The 22,825-nt window shown below is 38.0% G+C and overlaps 1 protein-coding gene across 1 annotated transcript in view; it reads left to right on the plus strand.

Annotated features, from left to right (window-relative positions):
• The window catches only part of ACC (acetyl-CoA carboxylase), a 1,393,224-nt gene that overhangs the window by 1,026,995 nt on the left and 343,404 nt on the right, over positions 1–22,825 (plus strand). The window contains exon 41 of the mRNA XM_090408519.1: positions 3,253–3,390. Coding sequence (XP_090264645.1) covers positions 3,253–3,390 — 138 coding nt within the window. The remainder of the gene's footprint in view (positions 1–3,252; positions 3,391–22,825) is intronic.

Here is a 22,825-nt window from a genome sequence, read left to right on the forward strand (position 1 = left end):
GGATGTGTGGAGTGAGTTTGAGGGAAGACTGGATTTGTATAAGAGGGATGGCCTACACCTGAATGTGTTTGGTATCAGGAATCGAGAGAAACTAATAACTGGTATGAGATCTGACACAGAGAGTCAGAGAAACTAAATTATAAAAGAAGGAATGGTGTGAATGTTTCTTTAACAGCAACAATGTTATATAACTGTGTTAATGGGCTTTGTCATGGAAATGTTGACAAGGAGAGAATGATTTTGGGTTTGTGTTCGTCCAGTTCGGACCCATCGAATGTGTACAAAGATGTCTACATGCATAAGGCATTAGAGAATGGAGATTGGCAAGTTGTCCAACTGAGTCAGGCAGACTGCAGACAAGACAATACAGAAGAACAAACAAGTAGATTATTATTATGTCTGTACACGAATGCTAGGAGTATCAGAAACAAAGGGATAGAGTTTGTTGCCTTAGTATGTTGCGACCTCAGATTGTAGGTATTAGTGAGATCTGGCTATCAGAATCAGACCTACTAACTGGTATCGAGTGTCAAGGTTTCAGTATTTTTAGGAAGGATAGAGAGGATAAGAGAGTAGGGGAGTGTGCTGCTAATGATATCAGATGATGTGAATCCAGTTAGAGTTGAGACCTATGATTGTAGTACTACTGCTAACAGTATTTGCTGCGGCAATGAGTTTGAAGTCATCTGGTGGGAGGTTGAATCTAACAAGATCAATTACATAATGGGGTGTAGTTACAGACCTGGTGGATCAGTTGCTAGTGGTGACGAAATGCATCACCAAATAGAAAAGATGAGCACGAAAAGAGTAATTGTAATGGGAGACTAATTATCCAAATATCCATTGGGTAGCAGTAGAATCTCATGAGAAGAATAAAAATGCATTTATTGAGCCATTGCTGAACATCTTCCTCAAGCAGCATGTCACAGAAGCAACAGAGGGCAAAGAGTGTTAGATTTGATTATAGTTCAGAGGATGTTTCAGTTAAAGGCGTAACTATTCTGCCTCCAGTTGGTGACAGTGATTGTGGTACTCACTTTGGAAGTGACTAAGTTTATGAATGTTCTATTCAGAAAAGGTTACATGCTGAACTACAAAGCAGGAAATTATGCCCAACTGAGGAGTATACTGAGTTCACTGAAATGGGATCGGTTGCTGGATGGAAAGAATATCAACAGCACATGGGAAGCATTTAAACAATTCTTCAATAATGCGATATCAGAATGTGTCCCGAGAGTTCGAAGAATAAACAGAGTAGGAGTCAAATGGTGTGTAATCTTTTTAAGCAAGAGATTCGTAAGAAAAGGACAATGTGGAAGGAATACCAGTTGCATAAGGATGATGTCCATTATGAACGTTATAAGCAGCAGGCTAGAATAGTCACAACTGTTGTACTGAAAGCAAAGTCTGAGTATGAAAAAAAACTGACTCTGTGTGCTAAAGACAGCCCACAAGAATTCTATCGATATGCTGTAAGTAAAAGAAAGAATGAATATGAAAGAATAACTCTTCTAAATCCAGACGACATGAGGGTTACAGATGCAGCAGAGGTTGTTCAGTTAATGAGTGTCCATTTTGTTAAAAGCTATCAGCCTGGTGAACGTGACATTGAGCTCACTGTTACTTCTTCACTAGATAAACAAAAGCAAGTGTGTGAAGCCAAGGTATTAGAGCTGTTGCACAAATTGAATAAGAATACAGCAATATAGGACTGGTGGAATATCAGCACATGTGCTAAAAGAGTGTTCAGCTGAACTGGCCATTCCTTTCGCCAGACTGTTTAATATGATTCTCAGAACAGGGAAGATTCTGCAGGAATGTATGGTAATTCCATTGCACAAGCGTGGTGCAAAGACCAATGTAACCAACTTTTGACTAATTAGTATTTCAGGAGTGGTGATGAAGATTTTGAAAAAATTGGTTAGGGCTTGCATTCAGAAATGGGTTGACAGGGAATCTCTACTTTGCAATGAACAACATGGGTTTACTAAGGGAAGGTCATATTTTAGCATCTTGCTCACATTCTATAACAATGTTACCATTGAACTACATAAGGGGAATGGATATATCATGATATGTCTGGATTTTGCTATGGCTTTTGACAGAATACAGCATGGTAGACTGATGCGTAAATTGGAGAAAATGGGTTTGGATTATACAATATTAGCGTGGATAAGAGGATGGCTGACTGACAGATATTAAAAAGTGGTATACGGGGGGGGGGGGGATCTGAGTCTGCAAGGTTTAAGGTAACAAGTGGCATACCACAATTATCAGTACTTGGTCCACTGTTATTCAATCTGTACATTAATGATATTGGGAAGGATTTGACAAGTGACATACAGCTCTTTGCTGATGATACAAAGATAGGTAAGGTAATCAGAAATGCTGATTATATGCAGTACTTGCAGAATGATTTCAATAGGCTGAAATTGTGGGCATGGGAAAATGGATGTCGGTTTAATGTGAGTAAATGTAAAGTCATTCACTTCAGCATGATTAGATATCCAATGTTGTATTATATTGGTGGGATTAGGCTAGAAGAAACTGATGAGGCTAAGGATCTTGGAGTGTTAATAGATAGGAAGTTGAAGTTCAGGAGCCATGTAGCAAAGATTCAAATACAATGCTTAAACAGATGTTCACATGTAAATATAAAGATGTTATTTTGTCTCTTTATAAGGCCTTGAGAAGACCACACTTCTACTATTGTGTGCGGGTCTGGTTTCCGTTGTGATTCTGATATATTGGAAAGAGTACAAAGGAGAGTGCTAAAAATGATATCAGGATTTGGAATGCTGATTATAAAGACAGATTGAGAATTTGTAAACTGCAGATACTAGTAAACAGGTGAAAGAGGGATGACATGATTGAGACTTACAAACTTCTGAAAGGGTCATACAGGATTTCAATTTATGGAGGGTGGGGAAAGGACATGAGGGAATCCTTGGGAGCTGCGAATGAAGGCCACAAAGAAGGGTGTGATGGCTAAATTTTTCTCTGAGAGGGTGATGCGTGATTGGAATAGATTGCCTATGGATGTAGTGAGTGCAAGCAGTGTGAATGAATTCAAGAATAAGTATCGTAGCTGGTGTGTGTATGGTATGTGGCCTCCCCTGATGAGTCTCTGACTCCCTGGAGGTCTCTCTTAATAATAATAATAATAATGATGATATTTATGCACATAAAAAAATTATATTGTATAGAACATTAACTCTTGTAAGATGAAATATGATTATATTTGCTTAACAGAAAGCCTCAGAGAAAGCCCGACAAATGGGAATTCCTCGTCTTTATATATCATCCAACAGTGGAGCACGCATTGGACTTGCTGAAGAAATTAAGCATATATTCAATGTTGCTTGGATTGATCCTGAAGTTCCAGATAAGGTAAGAAATATGATATTTTAGTTTGTGAAAATTAATTTTTAGATGTATAATTAACAACGCACGCTTTCCAGGTTTTAAACACCCAGAATTTATAAAGTTACTCAGACATAACTGCCTTTAGCTACATTTCATGGAAGAGATTCACAATGCATCACATTGGATCTAGTGATATTCTCTGACATCACGTTGCCGTCTTCATGGGAACACAAGATTACGACACGTGTACTCAGGCACTAAAAACAGCAAATGAGGTTGAAGCGAGGAAACTACTGTTTTTCCTAAAGTTCTGATGGTGCCACCTAGCAGGCTATATTAGGTATTCTTGGCTGTTGGGCTGAAGTTCTCAAGATGTACGTCTCCCAAATTTGGAGCAGTCTCATGCATCCAAATTTGTTGAGGTTTGGCATGTTTCTTAGGGCTGAAGCTAATGCTATGAATAGTCTTTCAAATTTATACTTGCTGCGGTGTATTACTGTGGCTTTCTTCCACTGTATTCTGTGGCGTGTATCCAGAGCATGTTCTGCAAGCCCAGAGTGGCTGTACTGGTGAAACCAGATGTAGTCCTTGTGTTCTGAAATTCTGATATTCGCTGTCCTGCCTGTTTGGCCAAAGTAGGACAACTTACAGCTGCAAGGGACCTGGTAGATACCAGGTAGGTCTAGGGGAAGTGGTTGGTCTTTAGTGGAGCAAATAAAGGATGCCAATTTTCTATATGGTCTGTAACAAGAGGTCGGGTCATGTTTATTCAGGATTTTGGTAATTTTTTCCGATGTGCCTCAGATGTAGAGAATGGTGATGGATTTAGAGTAATCTTTTTTGTGAAAGGGAGGGGTCTGTGGTTTACTGGTTTTAGTATTTTTTGGGGGTTGTAGCCATTGGCTGAGAAAGTGTTAAGGATGTGATTTAGTTCAGTGGTTAGGGCATTGTCATTTGAACAGATTAGTTTAGCCCTGTTGTATAGTGTTTTAATTACTCCATATTGTTGTGTGTGTGTGTGGGGGGGAATTGTTGGTGAATGTACCTGCCTGTATGGGTAGGTTTCTATAAACTGAGAAAACCAAGGTTCCATCACGCTAGCGGGTGACTAGTGTGTCTAGGAAAGGGAGGCTGTTGTTTTCCTCTTTTTCCAGGGTGAACTTCATTCTGGAGTGTGGGTTGTTTAAGTGCATTAATAAGGAGAGGAGTGTATCAGAGCCATGTGGCCAAATAGCAAACACATCATCAATGTAGCGAAGCCATATGGTAGGTTTTTGTGGGCAGAGTTTAAGGCTCTGTGCACAGTGGAAGAATAAGGAAGGAAGGGAGGAGTGCTTATGAATGGAGAGGTGAGGAGAATGAGCAAACAAGAATGCAAGACAGGAAATTAGGTGCGAGTCAGGATAGATAGGGCATGTAGCATGAGAAAGGGCAATACTGGAAAAGGAAGTGAATGTGTGAGTAGACAAGAAAGGTATACGAGGGTGGTCTGAAAAGTTCTTGGCCTAACAATGAAAAAACGAATTTATAATTTCAAAGTTATAGTTATTATTATTATATTGGTCCGCACAGTTAGCCTAGTGGCTGTGTGCTTCGCATATGCCTGGGGAAGGAGTGTCCTAGGTTTGATTCCCGTCAAAGACGTGAGGAGCTGAAGGATCTTCCTCAGCCATAACCAAGTTAGCCGGTCTTGGGAGTGGACAGTAGGGTTTTTTCCCCAATTAATCCTGGGGTTTTTCATCCAACAAAGCAGGCAAACTGGCCTTAAGAACTCAACACTACAGGACATAGGATAAACCGGGGAGTAGGGCTTGACCACTTTATCCTGTGAATGGTTTGATTTCCGATGATTAATAAACCCTCGACACTGCAAGGTAAAAGAGGGTAAATGGAAGATGAGAAATTATTTTTATTTTTCAACATAATCTCTTTTAAGACTAATACATTTATTCCAGCAATGCTCCAGCACCATTATCCTGTCCCTGTAGTGGTTCTCAGTAAGATCTGCAAAATACCCCCTCTAAAGCTGGAATGACCTCTCGATTTAAAGAAAAATGCTGATCATCGAGGAAGAGATAGAAGTCAGAGAGAGCTAAATCTAGGGAATATGGTGGATGTTCCAACAATTCATAGTGCAGATCCCTTAATTTTCCAATTGACAAAACACATTTGTGGGCAGGTGCATTGTCTTGATTAAAGTTGATTTTTTTATTCTGCAAACCTGGTCTTTTCTCATGAATTTTTTCGTCTAGTCTGGTTAAAAGATTGGAAATATATTCCCCGGTTATTGTTTTACCCCTTTCAAGATAATTAATGAACAAACTGCCTTTAGCATCCTAAAACACCAATGCCATGATCTTTTCTGCTGATGGAACCGACTTTGTCTTCTTTGGCTCTGAACAACCGGCTTCTGTCCACTACTTTTACTGCTGTTTGGACTCTGGTGTGTAATGGTGAATCCAAGTCTCATCCATAGTAATAAATCAATACACAAAATTCAGTTTTATTCTTGTTAAAACGCTCCAAGCACTGTTCAGAGATTTTCATGCGAGTGTGTTTTTGTCTGCTGTGAGCATGCATAGCATCCATCTTGCCCAAAGCTTTTCATTTGCAATTCTTCATGCAAAATACATGTTCTTTTGAAATGCCTATAGTCTCAGCAATTTCATGCATTTCCTCGCCAGTCATCCAATAACATATTGTGCATTTGATCAATGATTTCTAGTGTTGTTACACTTTTTGGACATCCTTCACATGGATCATCTTCAAGGCTGGTACGGCCACATTTAAACTCAGCAGCCCATTTCTTAATTGTTGAAAATGAAGGAGAAACTTTTATGAACTTCGAATGAATTTCGTTTGGCTTTAAGTCTTCTTTTACAAAGAATTTTATAACTGCACGATACTCAATTTTATCCATTTCAAGTGATACAGACAACACTTTTACTTCAGCCAGCTGTATAAAATAAACTACTTCATAGAATGACGTGCAATTTCACATGGATGCTTATGACAGATGTACCAACTTAGAAAAAAAAAAAAAATGCTGATAGTGCTGCCATCTATGGTCGAGGTCGAGAACTTTTCAGACCTCCTTCGTAGAATGGCCTGGGATGTGGTGGGAGGGTAGAAGGAGTAGCGTTTGTGTGTAGAGAGGATTGTAGGCTGGAAATGACAGCGAAGAATGGTTGTAGAAGACATGAAGGAGTCGCACCTAAGAGGTAACACTGGACCTTGGTTAAAGATCCAGAAGTGAACTGTTATGTTTGTGTACAAATACTAGAAGAATCAGGAATATGGGGAACAAAATTATTATTATTATTATTATTATTGTTCCGGGAAACTCCAAGGAGTCGACAGACTCATCGAGGGAGGCCCTAACATCATGTCCGGAACAACTATTCAACATTCACACAGTATCTATCATATCTTGCCTTGAACTCATTCACGGTCGTAGCACCCACAACAGACTCTGGAAGCTTATTCCACTCATTCACCACTCTCCAAGTAAAAAACCTAGCTCTAACACCCTTGTCAACCACGCTCTTGCCCAGCTTCCATGCATGGCCCCTAGTCCTCCCACCACCAGTCATATTTTCAAAAATATCTTCTGGATCAATCTTATAAAAACCCTTCAGTAATTTGAATGTCTCAATCATATCACCCCTCCTTCGCCTATCGTCCAATTTCTGCAACCCACAAATCTTCAACCTATTCTCATAAGGTTCATTCCACAGACCTGCTATCATCTTGGTCACTCGTCTCTGGACCCTCTCCACTTCCTCTCCATCACGAAGAAACCCTGGTGCCCATAACTGGGCACAGAAGTTCAGATGGGGTCTTATCAAGGCTTGATACAGAGGAACAACAACTTGCTTCTCTCTGCATGTTAAAGTATTTTTCATAAGCCAAGTGATTTGGTGAGCTGTTTTAATTACTTTTGCAATGTGCCCCCTAAACTTCAACTCCCTATCCACCAGCACTCCCAAATCCCTGGCCTCATCAATCTCCTGGAGTACGGTTCCACCTATGCGATATACTGCTGCTATTCTTTTCACCCCAAAGTGCATAACCTTACACTTTGCCACATTAAACTGACATCCATTTTTCCTAGCCCAGTCCTCCAAACTATAAAAATCATCCTGTAAAATTTTGACATCCTGTGCACTCACAATTGCTCTACCCAACTTTGCATCATCAGCAAACAAGTGAACACTTCCTCTCAAATCATTTCCAATATCATTGATGAACAAATTGAAAAGCAGTGGTCCAAGAACAGAGCCCTGCGGCACTCCACTAGTCACAAGCCGTCTTTTTGACTCCACTCCTGAATAAACCACTCTCTGGTATCTCTCCTTCAACCACCCTCCTATCCATCTCACCAACATTATATCTATCCCCATCTGCTCCAGTTTACTGGTTAGGGTTCTGTGTGGTATCTTATCAAAAGCCTTGGCAAGGTCCAGTAGTATTACTATAAATCCATTACCCCTATCCAGTTCAGCCGTCACTGTGTTATAAAACGTGAGCAAGTTACTGAGGCATGATCTACCCTTCACAAAACCATGTTGTCCCCCATACAATATCCCATTTTCATCTATCCAATCCTGTATTCTTTTCTTCACTAATTTCTCTAAGACCTTGACAATGATTCTTGATATGCTAATTGGTCAGTAATTTACAACAGCAGTCTTGGAACCACCTTTATGCAGTGGAACTATTTTCCCCTCTTTCCACCCCCTCGGGACTAACCCAGACCCGAGACTCAAGGGTACTGTCAAGGGTACTGACAATTCTTTAGCCGCTTCTTGTACGACACAAGCTGGTATACCATCCAATCCCATGAATGTATTGACATTGAGGTTATGCAATAGACTACTCACCTCCTCTTCATTCACCACAATTCCCGTATAATCTACTGGTTCATTCATTTCCGCAAGGTCACCACCTGGATGATATATTCTTGCAAAGTGCTCACTCAGTAACTCACATATATCAACTGATTCAGTTACCTCCCTACCATCGGCATTCTTTAAAATCATTCTGCCATATACATTTTTCCTTTTACTTGCAACATATTGAAAAAACTGTTTAGGATTCTCTTTAGCCTGCATGCCCAATGTTCTTTCGTAATCCTTTTTTGCTTTTCTTACCTCACTCGTCACCCATCTGGCCTGCGCTTTATACCGTTCATGTGCCTGCCGGTCACCTTTCTCCTTAAATTCCCTCCATAGTTGTTTCTTTTTTTGCAGCTCAAGCTTAATGGTGTTATTCATCCATTTAACCCCTACTTGATTTATTATTCGGACTCTAGGTATACAGTCAGCCATTGCTTCATGCAAGCACTTCTTAACCACCTCCCATGCACTATCAACTTCGTCCTTGCAGTTGTACATGCCATGGCACTGAGCCAATCAAACTCCTAAGCTTGTCATACTTTCCAGCCCGATAATTCCACGTATACCCTGTCTTAATTGAAAATTCTACACCTTTAGCCACCTCCCAAGTCAAGACCCTATGATCACTCTCACCGATTGGTGGCAATGTGGTCATATTTGTTACAGCCAAATCCTCAGATGTAATTACTAGGTCAAGCACTCTCTGACCCCTAGTATTTTCCATTACATGCTGTCGCAGATAGTTATCCCTTAATAACCGCATAAAATCCAATTCCTTCCTCCCGTGTGTCCTCTCCTCACTCCAATCAATACGACCATAGTTGAAATCTCCCATAATAATCACCCTCCTTCCACTCATTTCTTCTATTTGCTTGTGCATACTGTCACCACCATCTTTTCCATCACCTGGTCTATAGCAGCACCCAAATGTATATTTAGTTCTGCTAGCCACAATCTCACACCAAATGGCCTCAAACGTGCTCTTTTCTCTATCCTGCAATTCAACTTCTATTCTTCTTGGCTGCAGCTCATCAGCTATCATCAACAATACTCCTCCCCCCCATTTTATTCTCTCTGTCATTCCTGAACACACTATACCCATCACATTCAATCCCACTAGTTATATCATCTACAGTCAGCCATGTTTCACTAATACCTGTAACCTGTGGTCTGGAAGTGCCAACCATGGCCAAAAACTCTTCCTTCTTGTTCCTAATACTCCTAGTATTAGTGTACATGAATTTAAGACCCCCATTTGCCCCAACCCTACCTTGATGCCTTATATTAACTATCCCACTCTGGTTTGTTGTCCTTATTTGCTCTAGCATATTATATTCATTCTTACATTCAACTGCCTCCCTAAGGACTGTATATCTACTCCCCCCCCCCCCCCTAACGAATCTAGTTTCCCTGAATTTGCACATCCACTACATTCAGCAACACTTTCTCAAGTCTTCTTACACCATAACCATTTAAATGCAAGCCATCCATCTTATATAGATCCTTTCGCCCATCAAACTCACTCCACACGTCCACAAATTCCGCACTACTCGTCATACATAACCCACGCATAAAGTCATTCGCAATTATGGCCCTCCTTTTAAACATTTCACTGTCATACTGTGGCAAAAGACTAATCATTCTAACTCTCTCACTCTTTTCTTTTGCTACTTCAAACAATTCATTCAGGTCTTCTATCATTTCCATTTTATCTCCTTTCAAATCATTCGTACCTGCCACAACAATAATTTCTTTCACCCTTTCCTTTTGCTCTCTAATAGACGCAGTTACGTCCTTTATGGTCGCACCAGGTTGGTACGATTTTGTCAAATCCTCTACTAACACACCTCGTACTAACGAGTCTCCATACAGCACTCTATCCATTTTGTTCATGTTCACATTCATACGCCTATTTTTCCTGTCATACCTTTTATTATTGGTTGGTTCATTCAGTCGACTTTTGTTCATGCACTCTAGCTGCTGTTTTACCCTTTCTATCGCACCATTCAACAACGCGATCTCATTCAGTGCATCTATCTCATCTTTTTTATTCTCTGAGAAACCATTAATACTATCATTCACACTTTCTACATTCACACTCTCATAATTCTCATGTACAACCTTGCCGCTTCTTGTCATATCGCTATTTTCTTCATTCTGAAGGTTGACAAAAATATCACACTCACGATCCGAAATACACTTCAATTCCTCATTCTCCCTACATTTTCTACACACATTCAATCCTTTATTATCATCTATCCACACTCCGACTGCACTCCGTAAAGCGTACATTTCACAGCTAGTACACTGACTCATTTCTTTTATACTACTGTTCTTTGATAACGATGGCGAACCATCATTACTGGCCGCCATTTTCCTTCGTACAGGTGCCATAATTATTGCAACGTGTTTTATCAAATAATAAGTTATACACACCAAAAACACAAAAACACTAAAATACTCAAGGCAAACAAAACTACTCAATATTAACTAAATTTATCAACGATAACTGAAAATAATACTTATCTTATTAGGAGCTTGCACAAACACTACACACTACGATATAACCTCGAACTCAACAGGTTATATTGAGTTATCTAAAATAAGTTGTTATATTGATCGTGTTTGTTTGCCCAGATATTGTTGGAATAAGTGAGACATGCTTGGAATAGAGGTAAAATGGTGTGATGATTTTTATGAGGAAAGCAAACACAAAAAAGGAAGCTGGAGTGCTGTTGATGATAGAAAAGTAGTTGTGCCAATGCAAGAAGGAGGTTTTGTGAAAGGGTTTTGAGGCATAATCATGTCTGGTAAGTATGGGTAGAATGATTTTTTTTTCTATCTAGTTCCCTCCCATGAAAGGTTATTATAAAACTATAGCACATTTTGTACCATGGGTGGACAAAGGATTTTTTTTCCAATTTTTATAAATTTTATATGTATTTTTGTAATTTTTTATTTATTTTTACATAGTCCAGAAACCCTGCTCTGGAGCTCAAACGTGGAACTTTTTCAAGTCACTTCAGGCATCGCATAAATGGGGCAGTGATTTCACACTGGATGATGAAATTCATCTCCGATGTAAAGACAATTACAAACATCCATTCCCATGTGAGATTCGAACCTGAGAGCTGGTACACGAACCACTCAGCCAATCAGGCTGGCAATTTGGTTGGATGCTGCAGACCTGGTAATGGGGAAGGTACTGACAATGAAATTAGCCAAGCAAATGGCAGATGGGTTATAGGTGATTTTAGTTAACATGATATTACCACAAGCTACATCGTGGAATGAGGAGTTGGGTGGAAAGAAGATAAGTGCTGCTTGGGCAGTATTCAAGAATGATCTGGTAAAAGCAATGTCCATATGCATTCCAATCATCAGAACATTCAATAAGGTAAGTGCAAAATGGATGAACAAAGGGATTAAGCATACAATCTACAGGAAGAAGGCCATTATAGACCCAACATTAGATGAGTCTTAGTAATTAGTGAACAAGCAAAGAAGGTAAGGGTAGTCAAATTGCAGTAGTTAGCTAACAAAACCAAAACCTGGAGAATTCTTTAGATATATAGACAGCAGAAGAGTGGATGATTATGGAAGTTTTATAGTGATAATGAAAATGGTCAAAGGTTAACACTGCAGAAGATATAGTTGAAGTGTTAAATGAGCAGTTGATAAAGGTACTTCAATCTCATGAATGTGACATCATACAGAGTTTGGAACAGAGAGCAAGTGATGTGTGGAGATTTGAGTATACTTGAGGCAGTATGTTTGCCAAAAACATATTGCCAAATTGCAATATGTTTTTGGCAAAAGTTACAAATTTCCTAGGGCTGTAGGTAGTTAAGGAATTAATGTACAGTGCTTACAGAAACTATGCAGAGAGACATTTCAGTATGGAATATGTCCACCCTGAACTGCAGTGCTGTTCTCACAACATTGTACTGTGCTTAGAAAAAAAGTGATTCAGGAGTTCTTGAGGCAAACTGGCCCACTTCTCCTTTGAATCAAAGATAAGGCCTTGTTTGTTGTCTGGAGGAGAATTTTGAGCAGCAATGAGTCTCTATCTTGTCCCAAAGGATTGAGATCTGGGGAGCATGCTGGCCACTAGATTCAATTAATATCCTTAGTCTCCAGAAGTATCTCCACTACTCATGTATGATGTGGTGTGGCATTATCATCCATAAAAATGAATTCTTCATCTACAGCACCATGAAACAATCATTCACCAGTTATACTTCCTTTCAGCACTTGTAGTTGGTGCTTCTATTAAGCATAATACCTCCCCACACCATGACCCCAGTACCACTCTATCTATCCCTTTGAAGACATTCTCACTATGGTAAGCAGTACCACTTTCACACCAAATCAAGTGTCTTCCAGAATCGGAGGAAAGACTAAAATGACTCTAATCTTTGAAGAGCACATTAATCCATTAGTGTCTTGTCTAATTTTTATAGATACAACACCACTGAAAATGTGCTCTGTGATGAACTGTGGATAAAGGGACACAGATTACAGGCCTTTTGACGTATAGCCGTTCTTGTCACAGACGTCTTGCCACAGTTTTACAAGATATCTATGTGCCTGTGCTTAAATGGAGACAACTTGCAAGCTCACTTGCTGTGGTGCATCAACTATGTTTTGCTGTTATAACCAAAAATCTGTCTTCGTGCTCCATGGTAGAGTGACCTGTTAGCGAACATCTGGAACAATTTTCATTGGTTTGAAACGCTGCCCAAAGCCTGGATACAATGCTATGTGAGAATTCCAAACCCACTGGCAATATCATTAATTTTATAGCCTTCATCATGCTTTCCAATAATTCTTCCCTGTGTGAAATTATTTAGATAATGTCATTGAGACATTACAAAACATTGAAGTTTGCAGCTTTATTCCTTCATGAAAACAGCTTCCCTCAAGTGCAGCCTTTTGTCATTTATCTTGCTGAGTGTTACCACCCAACCTCTTTGTGTGCAATTCAAAATTTGAAATTTTACTCGTACCTGCTTTCTACTTGAAATCATCGTTTATACAATTTGCCACAAGCTGATACATCTGAATTTGCAATTGTATTCTTCAGAAATACTGTTTGTTGTTTGGTGTCGGACCCAGTGTATTTTGACAGAATGTGCCAAGGAGTTCACACCTGTCCTGACATACTTGTTTAACATGAATCTTACAGTGACCCAGTTTCAAAAAAAAAAGAAGTGGAAGGAAGACATGGCTGTACAATTCTGCTTCAAAAGGGAGGTGACAAGACTCAGGCTTCAAATTATAGGCCAATCTATGAATCAGGTGTTGCAATTAAAGTGTTGGAGGGGGTTAGTGAGAAGTAGATCCAGAATTGAGTTGGTAACATTGACAATTCTCTTTGATGGACAGCATGGGTTTGTTAAAAGAAGATCATGTTTATTAATCTGCTTACTTATTACAATAAGGTGACATGGGCATTGAACAAGGGAGATTGCTAAGCAGCAGTATGCTTAGATTTAGAGAAAAAATTTTTGATAGACTGCCATGTGATAAAGTGATAATTAAACTAGATGTTGGACACTAGAGCAGATGGAGTTGGATATTGGATTGGAGATAAGTTGTCTGATTGGTATCAGTGAATTATATATATTAGGGAGCAATATCCCAGAAGTGGAAAGTCACTAGTGACTTTTCTCCAGAGTCTGTTTTATGCCATTGCTGTTTAACATGTATTTTATGAAAGTGAATGTGTGATTAAACAAGAAATGAATGGAATGGCCTGGGATCCCCATGCCATCCTATCTCCAGTAATGATACTGAGAAAGATTTGAATGGGAATGTTCATTTGTAGATGATGCAAATTCTATGTACACTGCTTGGAAATGGACAATGGACACCATAATGTGAGGAACAAACAGCCATGGCAACCACCTTAATAAGATGTACAACTTTCTTTCACTGTGATGACTGCAGCAGTCCTACCAGGCATACTTTCCACAAGCGTAGGATAGAAATCAATAAGAATTTTGGGCCAATCTTCCTGTAGGCATGTAATAAGGTCCTAGACAACTGTTGTGGGCCAGGCATCCCTTGACCTAACCTGATACTCCATTTCATTAAACATATATTCAATTCGATTGAGATCAGCGCTCTGTTGAGGTCAATGTGGTGACCATGCACTTACAGCAGCCTTATGACAAAGTGCATTGTCTTGCTGCAAGAGACAATGGTCAGTTCTCTAGAAATGCCACAATGTAGGATGCATTGCATTACATTACATTACATTGTCCAGAATGTGCAGATACCTCTCAGAGTTCAATGTTTGTGGCACCACAAACAGGACCATACCATCACACCACCACCTCCGAATTTCATAACTGGGTTATGAATTTCATAACTAGGTTATGCATAAGAGATGTTCACCAGGCATCTGTCACACTCCACCCATCCATATGCTCAGTAGAGGGTGTAGCGTTATTCATCATTCCATAACACAGCTTTCCAAGCTTTCATGTCTCACTGTACATGTTCTTTGTACTACTAAAGATTGATGGTGCATGTTGGTTTGGGTAATGTGGGAGGCTTGTTTATTGCAGTCCTACCATGGAAACCCATATTGTGAGCCTTAATTCTGAATGTTTTTGTTCAGATTTATGTTCCAGTCAGTGCCCAGAACTCCGATTTATGAATGATGTTTTTTTAAATATTATCCTTCATAGCACCCTATGGTAATTTGATGAGGGTGGGTTGTCCACTGATGATAGCACTTGCAGCTGACTCCCTATGCTTCCATCTCAGTATGTTTTCACTGATTGTTGATCTGGAATGCTCCAATTTGTCAACAGTTTGCTGAATAGAAGCCTGCAATATGGCATCCTGTAACAATGCTTCAAACTCTATCAGTTTCATTCCTGCAGCCGTTTCACCTGGACACAGTTGCACTGACTTGTGAACATCATATTCCTTCAATTTATACTGGTTACAAACACGACTCATTACATGACACAATGCACCTTGTTCATGGAGATGTCTGTTGACTTCTTTCCAACTGTATATACAACTGTATGTACATCATCTTAATCCCCTGCATTCATTGCCTTGTTTGTAGTACATAAGTAAATTGGTAAAACATGGCCTCCCTTTAAATGTAAGCATCATAGAATTCTGCCTCCCTTGTTATTTTGACAGATTTGAAGTAAACATGTGTTATCCACATTTCAACCAATTGCTTGTAGTTCATTGATTTTTATTATTGAAGGTTTACCTCCTTCAACCAAGGCTCAGTATATCTTCAGAAGTGCTAAGTGATTCTTGGACAAAGTGTGTCGTGAGTTAACCCAAGTATTTATATATTTTTTGGGAAACATTTTTTAATAATGAAAAAGTGGCTTAAAACTAGGACTTCGAAAAGAAAAGCAAATGAAAAAGGTGATGCTAACCCTAATTGTGATACACGCGTTGTAATGGCGAGTAAATCTGATACTATTAAAGTAAAAGAAACAAACAGTAGGAAATATATCAATTCATGTTTGGAATTCGGGTTTACTTGATGTGGAGATGAAAGTGAACAGAAACTTCAATGTCTTTTGTGTTATGAAGTGTTGTCGAACGAGTGCATGAAGTCTGCGAAACTCTGGCATTTAGAAATTAATCATTGGGATGTATAAAATAAGTCAACTGAATTTTTTCAGCGATGCTTAGGGACATTAAATCATGGGAAAGAAATAGTTTCAGCCATGGATTTGATTAATAGCAAGGATTGGAAGCATTCTATCTCTTAAGTTTGCACATAGCGAAAACAGGGGAACCTCATTCTATTGAGGAAAATTTACTACTTCCAGCCATAAAAGATGTGGTAAAATCTATGTTTGGCAACAAGTTACTAAAGTTACACTGTCGGTCGTAGAATTAATAATATGGCAGGTGACGTAGAATCTCAGTCAATCGAAAGAGTTAAATAGAGCCCTTATAATGCATTACAAATAGACGAGGCTACTGATGTTACAAATGATGTGCAATTAATGTGCTATAAGATTGCACATGATAACAACATTCAACGCCTTTGAACCCTTTCCAACATCTCTTCATCCTTCTGAAAACCCGGTGACCAAATCTGGGCACAATAGTCCATGTGTGGCCTAATCAAAGCCTTATACAATGGAACAAGAATCTCCCTACTTCTACACGTCAATGTCCTCTGCATCATTCCCAGAATTCTTTGTGTTGTCTTCACAATTTTGGCAATGTGTCCCCTAAATTTTAGATCCTTATCCACTATCACCCCCAGATCTCTTATTTCCTCTACTTCCAACAATATATTCTCACCAAGCATAAATTCTGCATCCCATCTTTGTTTTCCAAATTTTAAAACCTTACATTTTGCAACATTGAACTCACATCCCCATTTGCTTGCCCAATCACTCAATTTATTCAAGTCTTCTTGCAAGGCCACAACATCTTCACTACTCTTTATGGTTCGTCCCAACTTTGCATCATCTGCAAACAACTGAATATCTCCATCCAAATCTTCGCCAATATCATTAATATACAAGTTAAATAGTAATGGCCCTAAAACAGATCCCTGAGGCACTCCACTAGTGACTTTCCTTTTCCTGGATATTGCACCCCCATACACAACTTGTTGATACCTATCAGATAGGCAGTCTCCAATCCAATGCACTAATCTAATATCCAACCCCATCTGCTCTAGTTTGACTGTCAACCTGTCATGAGGTACTCTATCAAAAGCCTTTGCGAAATCCAAGTATATTACTGTGTATCCTTTTCCTCTGTCCAAGGAAGCAGTCACTTTATTGTAATAAGTAAGCATATTACTAAAACACGACCTCCCTTTAGCAAATCCATGCTATCCATCAAAGATTATACCATTGTTGTCAACCCAACTCTGTATCCTAGTTCTCACAAGCTTCTCCAACAACTTATCCACAACACCTGACACACAGATAGGCCTATAGTTTGATGCTTGAGTTCGATCACCTCCTTTATGAAGTGGCACAATCTTGCCCTCCTTCCACTTTTTAGGGACTTGACCAAGTGCAAGACTCGTATTAAAAAAATATGTCAAGGCAGGTGTCAACTCTCTGGCACATTCCTTCAGAATACGTGGTGATATATTATCAAGTCCCACAGCCTTATTTACATCTAGTTTACTCAACTCCCCAAACACCTCTTGCTCACTTACAGTCAGTCTCTCCTCCCCATCATCAACTGCTCTTAATCTCTCCATGAAGTCACATTCACAAGATTGAAAGATCTTTATGAACTGCTCATTAAGTATCTCCACCACACATTCTGCAACAGCTGTCTTTATACCATTTCCTCCAATCAATGTCATCCTTCCATAATCATTCTTTCTTTTGCTGGCTACATATTGAAAGAACTCCCTAGGATTCTTTTTGGCTTCATTAGCTAACTGCTGTTCATACCTCTCTTTAGCTACTCTCACCAACCAAGTCACCCTCCTTGCCTGGTCTCTGTAGACCTCATGAAATTGGTTACTTCCGCTTCTCTTATGCTGCCTCCACAGTGCCCTTTTTCTCTGTATTGTATGCTTAATCTCTTTATTCATCCATCTCACACCTACCTTATTTAACCTTCTCACCCATGGTATACATTTAGACATTGCATCTACTAAATATTTTTTGAAAATCCCCCAAGCTGCATTGATCTCTTTTCCAGCTAACTCCTCATTCCATGCTACACCTGCAAGCTGTCTCCTGAGCTCTTCATAATCACCCCCCTTGTAGTTCCACATATACCCTTTTTTCACAGAGGTCCTTGCACTGCTGGCAACCACCCAAGTAATCACCTCATGCTCACTTTCACCAATTGGTAGATGATTTGATACCTCATTGATAATTACATCCTCCAATGAGATGACCAAATCCAAGACCTTTAATCCTCGTGTGCCTTCTGTTACATACTGTCTGAGGTAGTTATCCCTCAAAAACTCAAGAAACTCATTTTCTTTACTTCCAGTTGCTATCTCTTCATTCCAATCTATATTGCCATAATTAAAATCGCCCATAATGATCACCCTTTTCTTATTTGCTTGGCTTATTTGACTATACATTTCACTATCACCACCATCCACATTACCAGGTCTATAACAACATACCATGTTGTTATGGGATTATGTTTCCATATATATTCAAAACATGCTTTTAGATTTATTATGTTATAAATGGCACAGTTTTTCCCAAATGTTGGTAATCCCCACATACCTTTTTAAAAAAATTACATAACTTAGTGGTCCATAGAATTGTTTTAGACATTTTACTTGTCCTTGGGCTTAGAACGCGGAGAAACGCTGTCCAGGCCAGAGGAATCATTGCAGATGCTCAGTTATAGGTCGTGTGCGATACATTCGTATTCTGTGATATTTTGCATTGAGTTTGTTGAAAAGCATCTCATGAACTTGAAACTTTACATCTCTGAAGAGTAACCTTCCCGTATTTAAATTCTTCAATAACATTGAAGTTAAGTTAAAGTTAAAATTTTAAAGTTAAATTTGTAAAAGATTTTATTTTGTTTTTTGGATTTTGTGCTTCAAATTATTGCTGAAAAACGTACGCAGAGTATTTTATTGAACTATTTCAAAAAAAAAAAAAAAAAAAAAACAAAAAAGAATGATTCAAATGTTAGTAGCGATGTTGGCGCTATTAATATTGTCAATACCGATTTGGATTTGGTTTCCCCAGTCGTAGGTCTGACAAAACTATCGAATTATCCAGAATTCCTTAGTTATTAATAAAATTTTTACGACATCGCAGTTTTGAAAGATCAAACATTTAATTCTGACGATAATTTAGATATTGTGAAAAAGTTGTGGAAACAAGAACCAAATTTTAATTTCCCTGCAACCTGTGCTGCACGTCACCACCGAAGTTTTCAATACACATGGTTTGAAAAATTTATATGGCTTGTGTACACTCATGTTGAAAATAGTGCGTACTGTAAATATTGTGTTGTTTTTGCACCAGCTAATGTTGGAAAATCTAAATCTGAAGCAGCTGGTTATGCAAGGTTATAATAATTGGAAGAAAGCAATTGAAAAATTTAATCATCAAAAAACAAAATATCATATAACATCTGTTATGACTTACGAAATGCTAAACAATGTTCGACATGGAAAATGTATTCCAATCAATCGACAAATTGATGTAGATAGTGCATCGTAAGCTGCAGTTAATTGGAAACAATTACAACCGATTATAAAAACAATAATTTTATGTGGCAGGCAAAATATACCCTTGAGAGGACATCGTGATTATGGAGAATTTTTATTTGAACAGGACCCAATCGCCAGTGAAGGCAATTTTCAAGCTTTGTTAACGAGAATCGATGTGTGGCGACAAAAACTAGGCTCTACATTTTAAACATTCTGCCAAAAACGCTACCAACATTAGCTGGAACATACAAAATCAAATTATAAATGCATGTAATGAAATCATTTTGAACCGTTTGGTTGAAAAAATTAATTCGGTGAAATGTTTTTCAATTCTTGCTGATGAAACTTGTGACATTTCTACCACTGAACATCTTTCCTTGTGTGGCAGGTATATAGATGAAGAAAATGACAGCAAAGTTTGTGAACAATTTTTACAATTTGTTCCTGTAACAAGTACTACAGGAAAAAACTTATCGGACAAAATATTAGAAAGCTTAAATAATTATGGCATCGATTTGTCATATTTACGTGGGCAAGGTTACGACGGTGCTGCATCAATCAGCGGAAAGTTTCAGGGTGTCCAATCTCACCATATCAGCTATATATATCCACAAGCTCTATATGTTCATTGTGCATCACATAGTTTGAATTTGGCAATTGGAAATGCTGTATCTGTGACTGAAATAAGAAATTGCATTGGCATAATTGAAAAGGTACACAATTTCTTCAGTACCCCTAAGAGACAGAACGTCCTTGTTGACAACACTGATAAATATACTCCGGATACTAAGAGACAGAAACTACACCAAGTTTGCCCGACTAGGTGGGTGAAATGCCATGAAGCCATCATGACCATGGTGGAATTATATGATGCAGTGATTCATAGTCTTGAAACAATCATTTCTTAGGAAGACAGAGACTTGTCCTCAAACGCAAAACTTTTGAATAATTCATTGTGTGAATTCGAATAATTCATTCATAATTCATTAATTTGTAGTTAGTTATGTAATATTTGTTTGAAGGGTATATATATATTGTTTTTATTATATTAAATGTGTTTATTTTCGTCTTGAGTCAGTGATTTATTTGGATTCTGAAAGAAATAGTAAAAAAGAGGTCATTGCACCAATCGGAGTGAACCCTTGTGCATATATAGGTACACTCGGAATTTAAAAAAATAATTGTTAGAAAAAAAATTTAAATATTGTAAATAAAAATCCTATATTTAAGCAATGGCGCAGCCGGTAGGATTAATATTAGGATAATATCCTCTATATAAAAATCTCACTTTCAATTAACAGTGTCATAATACCATTAAAATAAGCTACAAATAATGTCCAACACTTAGGCCTTTCAACAAGATAGGATTTCTGCATTGATTTAGTCCTCAGTATCTACATGGGTCTAACTCCTACTGGTGAAACTTCAATAAAGATTGAAACTAGTCTGGTTAGTAACCCTTCCAATAATGTATAGCACTTTATACTTCTAAGATGAAGTGTTCTGTGCATTATGGAATACTGAAGCAGTTGATGTGAAGTCAATATCCTCAGAGGTTACGTAGTTGTGAAGATATTTCTTCAAATGCAATTTTTTTTTTTTTTTTACTTGAGTAAAGTATTAAACAATAACAAAATTCATTGTCCAGTTTAATGTTTTTATTATTATTCTTATTCCTTCTCTTTTATTCTGAAATGGTGTTCACACTGATAAATAAGATATTTATCAGTATGAAGTTAATGTATTGTATATTGAATTGAAGGGAATTTTTTGTCAGTTGACTAAAGCTGTTCAGAAGTTGCCTATTTTCAAAAATGTTTGATTTTGATATAAAGTTATCTCACAGTGTTATTTTTCCATGCTGTTTTTAATAATAATTTTGTTCTTTTGCTTAGAGAAGAGTCATTTTTATACAATGAAACCTATGGTGAATTCATCACTAAAAAACACACATACTAACCATTGCAGATGCTCTTGGCTTTACGTATTAACTTATCACTATGGTTAGTACGTGTGTTGTTTTTAGTGAAGAAGAGTTATTGTTGTACCATTAAGGCTGTCGCTGTGATTGAAGTACTCTGTTAGAAGTAATATATTAAGTCTTCAAACAAAGCTCTATTTTTTAAAGTTCCTCATCCATTTTCATCTGATTCCTTAATCTTTGTTCTTTTGTGTCAAAGAATAAGGAATTTTCTTCGGAAATTGTTAGTGATGATTCTGTTTCATTTGGTAATTTGTTAGGTAAAATTCTCACTGGAATAACGATAATAATGATAAGCTTGAAATGATGAAATAGCAGAACACCTCAAAGAAGTTTGGTGATTGTTTTTCAGAAGGAATATAAGGGTTGTCTGAGATCATTGTGGCAGAGCATTCAGTCACATTTAAATCTGGCAGGCCAGTTTATGCAAACAGTTCCAAGGAACTCTTTAAGTATGTAGACAAGCTGTAGAAGTTAAAACAATATTTGAAAGGCAGTACTATTAAACCATCCATATTTTTATGGGATTCTCCTTTCTTAGTCCCTGAGAAACCAAATGATGATCTTCAGGGATTGAAGAATGCACTTGTCTGCTCATCCAGCCATGACAAGTGAGAAATTTTTATTAAAAATAATTAAGTTAAAATTTAATTAATTTAATAAATTATTATTATTATTACTTAAATTAAGGGGATATTAAATCCCACATAGTTTTAAAACCGAATAAGAAACTCAAAGATTGGAATCAGAGAGTTTCTTGCCGAATATAGTAAACTATAAAGTATCGGCGACACTAGCGTTAGCAAATGCAAGTGATCCTAGTACGTAGTACAATACTGGGCAGCTCGTTGCAAAGGTGGAGAAGTTCAGATCGCTATTCTTAGGTATTTTCCATAATGTAAAAACACATTTCCTAGGAAATGTATGCTGTTATTACATTATGGAGGGAGGTCACTACCCAGACCGGTTTCAGCCTTTTTTGAGGCTTCATCAGTGAGTAGCTAGACCTAATAATACCAAAGTGTATAGCGAAAAGAACTTATATACTCTGCGAACGAGTTATCCAAACAGGTGCAACCATTAAGTTACTTAAATATAAAGAGCTAATAAGCTTCATTTCGGCAATGAAAACATTACTTAAATTAAGGGGATATTAAATCCCACATAGTTTTAAAACCGAATAAGAAACTCAAAGATTGGAATCAGAGAGTTTCTTGCTGAATATAGTAAACTATAAAGTATCGGCGACACTAGCGTTAGCAAATGCAACTACGTACTAGGATCACTTGCATTTGCTAACGCTAGTGTCGCCGATACTTTATAGTTTACTATATTCGGCAAGAAACTCTCTGATTCCAATTTTTGAGTTTCTTATTCGGTTTTAAAACAATGTGGGATTTATTATCCCCT

The sequence above is a fragment of the Typopeltis vanoorti genome, chromosome 18 (assembly GCF_054136105.1).
Source record: "Typopeltis vanoorti isolate ZY-2024b chromosome 18, IOZ_Tvanoo_1.0, whole genome shotgun sequence".
NCBI lineage: Eukaryota > Metazoa > Arthropoda > Arachnida > Uropygi > Thelyphonidae > Typopeltis > Typopeltis vanoorti.